At 35.1% G+C, this 8,227-nt stretch overlaps 1 protein-coding gene across 4 annotated transcripts; it reads right to left on the reverse strand.

The window, feature by feature from the left end:
* Positions 1-818: 818 nt before the first annotated feature.
* LOC104089704 (uncharacterized) lies at positions 819-7,703 on the reverse strand. 4 transcript variants are annotated; one of them, XR_011412780.1, is made up of 6 exons: positions 7,087-7,701; positions 6,341-7,000; positions 6,070-6,243; positions 5,286-5,537; positions 5,109-5,178; positions 819-1,317 (listed from the first exon to the last, which is right to left on the reverse strand). XR_011412780.1 is itself a non-coding variant. In XM_009594674.4 (4 exons), the coding sequence occupies exons 1-3, from the start codon at positions 6,824-6,826 to the stop codon at positions 5,322-5,324; spliced, it is 876 nt and encodes a 291-aa protein (XP_009592969.2). In that variant the 5' UTR covers positions 6,827-7,702; the 3' UTR covers positions 3,842-4,296; positions 5,286-5,321. The 4 variants fall into 4 exon arrangements, 1 of the variants encoding a protein (XP_009592969.2); XR_011412779.1 differs by having other exon boundaries at positions 6,341-7,701; XM_009594674.4 differs by lacking the exons at positions 819-1,317; positions 5,109-5,178 and adding an exon at positions 3,842-4,296 and having other exon boundaries at positions 6,341-7,702.
* Between the last annotated feature and the right edge of the window lie 524 nt (positions 7,704-8,227).

An 8,227-nucleotide genomic window follows, 5' to 3' on the forward strand; every position in this document is an offset into this window, starting at 1 on the left:
TTTAATATGAAATTAGGTTTTATAATACAACATACTCGTTATGAGGAGGCTCCAACTTATGTTTGGCTTAAAAAGCTTATTGTGCTACACAAACAGAATAATTTCAAATCTATACCATATCATACAATTGTCCCTTTCATTCTTTGGCACTTATGGACTACTCGCAATAAGAACTACTTTGACAATGTTAAACAGATCCCCCAAACATCGATTATATATCATATGGCCTCTGAATTTCACTATCTCACAAATGCCAACAATGCCAGAAAATCCATAATTCCCTTACATCTAAAATGGGAACCACCAACACAACGCGTCTTTAAGCTTAACACAGATGGGGCAATGCGATTGTCTAACCCACTCACAGGTTTTGGTGGAGTTATAAGGGATTACAAGGGAACTGGGTAATGGGATATGCGGGGAACATAGAAGCAACTTCGATTGTCCACATTGAAACAATGGCCTTGTTGCAAGGATTACAACTAGCTTTAGTTCATAAGCTTACACCGCTGAAAATCAATATGAACGTTGCGGAAGTAGTTACCATGCTACATAGCCCCTCTATCATTTACTCACATGTGCTTAATGATTGCAGATACCTGATCCACCAACTCAGTGATCCACCAGTGACACATGCTTATAGGGAGCAAAACACAGTAACAGACCAGCTAGCTCATTTTGGAATGGAACTAATGGGAAGTAATATCACCTTTTTGGCGCAACCACTACTTTTGTTATGGCAAACGTAGAAGCTGACTACTTTTGTATGGCAAACGTACAAGCTGTGATATCTAAGAAGCAGACATAGTAGTAGTCACTTTCCAGTGCAAGCTAACTCCAAATCCTTTTGTGTACCGTTCGATACTGCTTCGTCTAGTCGGGCCAACTGTATTAGTCAACTAACTAGGATACATAGTACTAATAGTAGTCAAGTTCCGTTTGTTTGTAATTCTGCTACACTAATGCAACTCCCTCTAATGCATCTTTAACTAATAGAAGTAGTCTTTTAAATCCAAAAAAAAACAAGAAAGCAAATGGCTTTTGCATGTTTACTTCTTGGATTTAACTCATACAGTCACACTTTTTTATAACAACATCCTTATATAATAGTCATTCACTATAAAAACCAAACTTTTATAGCAAAGTTTGAATTTTCATCACTTTGACATTAAGCTTAACTGCCAAATCAATCCAACGATCCATACGAGAAGCCAATTTTGGATCATCATATGTAAGGATGAATTCTTCAAGACGTAAGTTTTGTTGGACATGGTGTTGTAGGGATCGATTCACCAAATTGACAAACTTTTCCACGGACCTATGGGTCGTGTTTCTTAATCGATTGAATACCAGATTAGGTTTGAAAATCCAACAATAGTACCATCTCTTATAAATAAAAAAAATAAAAATTATTGACTGAAATAATTGGGAAATTTTGAAAAATAAAGTTTTCCTAATGCGTACAACCCGTTAAACTTATATTTTATTTAGAGATCGGAACTAAGGTCTTTTTCAATTAAACACATGAACACATGACAAATATTCCTTTAAACACATTCGAGGCTCAAAATCTTACAAAAACTTATGCCCGTGTTCTGAAGCGCCCATTATGTGGATAAGTTAACCACTTAAATATGTCATCTCCTTTAACTTATGTATCTAGGGATGGTAATGGGACGGTACGGGTTTGAGCGTTTGTCTGGAGATGCGGGGTTGATAGTTTGCGGTTGCGGGGCGGGTTCAATTTTTTTTTCAAAAAAGTCACGCGGGGCAGGGCGGGTTGTGGGTTGGTGATTTAATTTTAATCTTTGTGTTGCGGAGCTTTTGATCATCTGATTTCATTTCCAGTTTTAGGTTAAAAAATTAAATTACGTTTGGCCTTATTTTTCTTTATATTTGTTCAGAAAAAACTGGGGATTTCAATAAAAGAAAGTGAGAGACGGGAAAATAATTAAATAAAAAAGAAAAGGGATACAGGAGGCTATACTAGTTTTTTTTTATTAAGAAAAGAAAAGGACAAAAATAAGTTGGAGAGTAGATCCCATCCTTTTTGTGCGATTTACTTTAGGTATTTTTATTTTTATTTTTATAATTTCAAATTTTAACATGGCTTTTTTTTTTTTTGGGGGGGGGGGGGGGGAGGGGGGACGCAATGCTCCAGAGCTGCTACTAGTCGGCCAAGAGCAAACCAAACATAAAGGCAATGTTGGGCCGCTTTTAAAGAAGAAGAATTAACTCAAATAGCCGCTCATCCAACCACTTAAATTAAAAATAACCAGTGGAGGTATAATATATATATAATTTATGTATTATATGTGTATAATTATGTATTATCAATGTTTAATCTATGTATATGACTAGAAAAAGTAAATAAACTAATATGACCGGCTATTTGTGTAAAGATCCCTTCAAAGAAATTCACCACGCCACAAACATCTACGCAACATCTTAAATTTGCCATAAATTTGCATATAGAACCTCGAAACCAGTAGGAGTTCTTTGTGACTCTTTTGCTTCTTCGACATTCAATTACTACTTCTAAAATCGCCATTTTTTATGGAATTGAGTGAAGCCATGTTTTTTCAAGAGACAGTTTTAGTGAATTTCTTTAAAGGGGGGAAATTTAACGTAAAAACATCTGGGCTCCCTACTTTTCAATTTTATAGCCCATATTTCAATTTACAACCAACTAACCCAAAGAAAATAGGTTAAGATTCAACATCCAACTCCAATAGATTCTCAAAATTACTATTTAAAAAAGATTGCTCAAGCTTTTAAGTTAATTTTTGAATCAATAACTGTGACTCAAATATTAGTTCAACAAACCAAATCCATTTGAGTGGTGAAAATTAGATTTTTAACAAGCTTAAATATGTGGGTTTAAATTACGAATTTGATTTTGTGAGAAATTTGGAGTGGATATTATTTAGACTTGTTAGAAATAGTATAAGGAGTTTGTATATAAAATTTGAAACCATTTAATGGAGATTTGGACTGGTTTTGAACAAAAATTGCAACTAAAAACCATGAAAGAATTTCGTCTAAAGACGTTTATATAAAGGTGTATAAAATATAATAGTGTATATGACGTGTTTATACACTCATATACGCTATTATACAAGATTATACATATTTATACAAAAAACTGACTTTGTTTTCTTCCTTGCGTCTTTTATGAAATTTAACTCAAATCTTGCTCCAAATCACTTCAAATTTAAATTTTGAACTCCTTTTGATATTTTCAACCAATTGAAACAACACCCAATCCAAACAACTAACAAACTCAAAAGATTCTATTTTCAAAAACAAAGCTTTGAATGGCCTTCAATGGTGGACTTCTACTCTTCAATTTTCTTACATTGTAACCAGGTGACACAGGGGGAGAAGCAGAAAATACACGGCCTCTTGAAGCATATGTAGAAGATGTGAAAAGAAGAGAGTGAAAGCAATGGTTGTGAGAACACAGATTTAACTCCATAACTTTTAGAAGCAATGGTTGTAAGAAAACAAATTTTGAATTTGCTAGTGCTTTCAAAATATGTACAATATAGGCTAGGTCGGGTAAAACTTAAAAACATGGGCCATTTTTTGTTATGGTGTGAAATCACATGTATTTTCTTGTAATTCTTTCTTTATATAATGCAATTACTGGCAAAAAAGCAAAAAAACAGACAATTTCTTTTTCTTTTGTTATATCTACGGTACGGGCGGGTTGAAGTACTGCAGGTTAAGACAGAACCCGCCCCACTCCCACACCGCCTTGCCATTCCTATATGTATCATCTATGAGCCTAATTTGTTATAACGAATAAAAACAAGACCATAAAAAGGAACCCAATGAATTAAAAACAAAACCCCTCCTTTAAACAAAACACATGCTCCGTTTAAAAAGAAAAAATCAAGAGCCATTTTCCCAAAATTAATACCATCCACTCTAATAGGAACACTTTATCATGTGTTCATGTGCTTAATTGGAATATCACTTGTGTTGAGTGTCTACAAGTTTAAGGGTTGTCGATGTATTCCGCCTATATTATGAAGCATTACCTTTTTGAGACCTATCGCACAAAGAATTATGTGCCAATTGCCATGTCAGGGAAGCTTTCCAAAAATAAAGCAAGAAAGTTAATTGATCACAAGTTTCAGCTTTTAAATTAGCAATTCAAAGAATATATGGCTGAATGTGAGGCATTTACTGTTGGGCTCTCTATTGCAGGCTTGATTTCTAAAGCTAGAACATCACAATATTCGGTAGTGGCATTAGCGACCAAACAACATAACCTACGTGATGGAGAGCCTGCATTGAAATGTTTGTTAGTCGACTATGTTCAAAATCAGAAAATCAGATAAGCAACAAAACATTAGTGTAATAAACAGAAACGAAAATAATTCCAAGCCCATAAGTTGCTTGTGTGTCCTTACGGAATTTAATCCAATCACTGTTGCCCAAAGTTTTGGATTAATTCCTCCTAGGATAGAACGGAATGACTATTTTGTGATCGCGGCACTACAAATGATAGAACTACGGCGAACTCGAAATGGCGGAGCAAATCACACTTGATGCTTACTTTTTGCTTTGAAAATCAATGCAGAAATGCAGAGGAGAGAGGTGAGTGTTTTCAGATTTTCAGTAGTGAAAACTAAAGCCAAGCCTCTGAATTTATAGCCAAACAGTTCGAGTTTCAGCAGGCGCAAAATTTATCAATCAATCATAACAATTGACCAAATATCCAAATATCCAAAGCCGGAGCCGAGCGAACGACAACAGCGCGATGCTTGCTCTCTTCTCAACTATTTAAAAGCTAGAAGAAGTGCTTCTATATATAATCACAAGAATTTTTCTCTTCCTGACAAAGTTCCTTTGTAAAAGGAACCAATTCAAAATTTCATTTTTCTCAATTTCTTTTCCCTCCATTCACACATTTACTCTATAAAACCCAACAATGGTATGAATTCCACCAATTCTCACAACATGAACTTCTGCAATATGGTATGATTGACAAGGTTTCTGAAATGAAGGAATTGCGAAAACTTATTCCTCAATAGTTAGGGCGATACTCGTCATATTTTAATTAGACTGATAAACTACAAAGATGTGTGTTTTCGCGTCCTAGTGCTATGATCTTGTTTGGGCTATATATGGATCTTCCATGATAATGTTATGGATATAAAGGTTGTTCTGCACAAGGAGCAACAAATATCTTATAAAGCTCAACACTGTTTTCAAAATTCCAGCATGTTGTTAATGTTCGTGTAAACGAAAAGAATGTGTTCAACTGAACTTACCGCTTTCAGGTTGAACTCTAAATGCTGAATTCACCTCTACTCTTCCCATTTGAACATGAAATTAGTCACTTGGTCAATCAGAGATGTGGATTTCAACCAGGAATACCAAATGGTGCCCATTTCCTCCTCAATTGCCTCAGTAAGATTGATTACTTCTTTTAATTCATGATACCAGTTGAAAAGCTCGGTATTGAATGCACATTTTTTACCAGAATTTTCCTTCAGTAGACACCCTTTTAATGAAGACAGCAACTGTATTAAAACAAAAACATAAGACCGAGAGAATACACTAATGATTATGAGACAAGCAAATCAACCTAAAGCAAATAGCTATTACATGATTAATCCTACATGTGTCATATGGGCGGGTTGGGCTGATTTTGGGAGGGTCAAAATAGACCGAGTCAAAAAATGAGCAGGTCACCAACCCGCCCAAAAGTTACTTGGGTTGACATAGGCTAAAATTTGTGAAAATAGTACGGCTAGCCAGTTTTCGGACTGGTAATTAAAAAATAGTCAGCGTTTACAAAGTCATTGAAAAATAGTCACTATTTTGTTGCAACACGAAAAGTTTCAGCATATTATACTGGAGATTGGTGCACCTGTGTATGAACTTCCAGCATATTATGCTGGAACTCCAGCACACGGAAAGTTCCAGCATAATATACTGGAGATTGGAGCACATGTGTATGAACTTCCAGCATATTATAAACTCTAATGTCTCAGTATCTACAAGTACAAGAGGCGATCTTTGAAAGAATTTTCAGGTAGAGCAAGAAATTACCTGGAGTACTTTGCTATTTGCGCATGGAAGTATGGACATGATCTTGGGACGGATGAACATCAAATGATATACGAGTGATTCAATTTGCAGCATAGGTATAATGTTTATCTTGACATCATGACTCGGGGGAATAACAATTTCTCTTGGATCTTCATATATAAGGATGCTTTTAATCTGCAACAATTTTGTCAATGACATAGCTTAAACCAAATTAAAGAAGTAATGCATAAATCAAGTAAGTCAAAAAAGAATGAGAAGTACTCTTAATTACCTTGTGGCAAGATATTGCAAATATCAAACCTTTAGAATAGTTGAACTTTTGAACAAAGAGATGAAGGTTTGTGTACCAACTCCTGTCCACATCTCCAAAATTTGATATTACTGTGTCAGGCAAGACAAAATCTAGCCTGGCTCTTTCGAGGGAAGAAGGATTCATAGATGAGAAGGGCATTTTATCGCCATCAAAATAGAATTCTAATAAATTTGGAGCCTGAATTGTAGCTTTTTTCAGATTCCTCCATTGTGTTAAAGTGAATTTCTTGAGTTTTCCACTCACAATTTTTAGATTTTTCAGCATATAGCATTTTATTAGAGACAATTCTGAAATGTTGGCGAACTTAGAGAATACATCATCAAACTGTTGGTCTGTGATGCTTGCGCCAGTGAGTGAGTATTTGTAAAGTATTGTAAGCATCCAAAATTGCAATTTTGCAAGGAAGAAAAATGTCGTCGATTGAATGCACCCCTGCATATCCATAGTCTCGAAGATTTGGAGCCTGGACTATCACACTTTCGAGTTTGCACGATGCAACAGCCAAAATCTCCAGATGTACGAGGCCAAAAGCATGCAATTTGCTTATACCATCGCAATCCAATATGGTTAGATTCCTGATAAACGGGCATGTATCGATTACTCTTTGCAATTGTCCATCTGAAATATGGACATTATACAGAAAAAGATCCTTAAGACAACAGAATCTTATGTTAGTGTTGCTAATATCAAATTCAAACTTGCACCTGCTTAGTCCCAATTTTGCTAGCTCTTTAGCAGCATAAATAACATCAGGTAAAATATAGTACGGTGATTCTGAACCTGAAACGTGAATCCCCAGCACCTTGACGTTATGTTTAACCACCAATTCAATCCAACGATCCGTAGGAGAAGCTAAATTTGGATCATGATATGTAAGGATGAATTCTTCAAGACGTATTTTTTGTTCAACGTGGAATTGTAAGGATTCATCTACCAAGGTGACAAACTTTTCCAGAGTCATATGAACGTTGCCTGATAATTGACTGAATTCAAGATGAGGTCTCGAAATCCAACAATAGTACCATCTCTTGGATAAGACACAAGTTCGAGCCGCCTCGTCCAGATTAAGGCTAGTGTTGCATACGATGTGATGAATGATATGCACCGGTAACTCTGACATTCTATCCTCGCCATGAACTGTTTCTGCAATCTCAAGCAATTTTCTAGGTTTTGCTTTTCTTGGTGGTGTCGTACACCATTCTTCCATTGCTTTACTAGATCTACTATAAGAAATAAGGTATTAGGGTTTCACTTCCCATTCCTATTGAGATTTGGTTTTGGTCACAACTTTCCTTTCCTTCTTAAACAGAGACACAAATTAAAGTGCGAATATATATACCATATATTTATATATTTTTTTGCATTTATTAATTTAATATAAAGAGAGCAAAACTTTTACGAAAGATTAGTGCTTGAAATAGATGGAAAAAAATATTGATATATTAAGTTTTCATAATGCATACAACCCCTTAATCTTGTCGGTATATTTTGGGTGTGTTTGGTACGACGAAAAATATTTTTTTATTTTTTATTGGTTGGTTGCATAAAATAATTTAAAAAATTAGAGTAAAATGACTTCCCTTCAAAAAGTTAGAAAAATATTTCCAAAAACTTCACATACCCTCACATCTAACCTCACGCCCCCCTTCACACACACACACAAAAAAAAAAAAAAAATCAATTTTCTATTTTTTTTCATTTTTCTGAACCACACACCCCCACCCCACAAATTTTGTATTTTACACATTGATTTTTGTATTTTCGATTTTCTATTTTCTGTTTTTTTTTGTTTTTCTGCAAACCCCCCCCCCCCCCCCCCCCCCACAAAAAATATATTTTTTTATA

This window comes from Nicotiana tomentosiformis, chromosome 12, assembly GCF_000390325.3.
Source record: "Nicotiana tomentosiformis chromosome 12, ASM39032v3, whole genome shotgun sequence".
NCBI classification, from domain to species: domain Eukaryota; kingdom Viridiplantae; phylum Streptophyta; class Magnoliopsida; order Solanales; family Solanaceae; genus Nicotiana; species Nicotiana tomentosiformis.

Excerpts from the sequence above, each read along its gene's own strand:
- LOC104089704 (XM_009594674.4), bottom strand. The coding sequence starts at position 6,826 with ATGGATATGCAGGGGTGCATTCAATCGACGACATTTTTCTTCCTTGCA. Across the intron at positions 6,244-6,340 it reads TTGCAATATCTTGCCACAAG|ATTAAAAGCATCCTTATATA; the intron begins GTAATTAAGAGT and ends AAATTGTTGCAG. Across the intron at positions 5,538-6,069 it reads CAAATAGCAAAGTACTCCAG|TTGCTGTCTTCATTAAAAGG; the intron begins GTAATTTCTTGC and ends GTTTTAATACAG.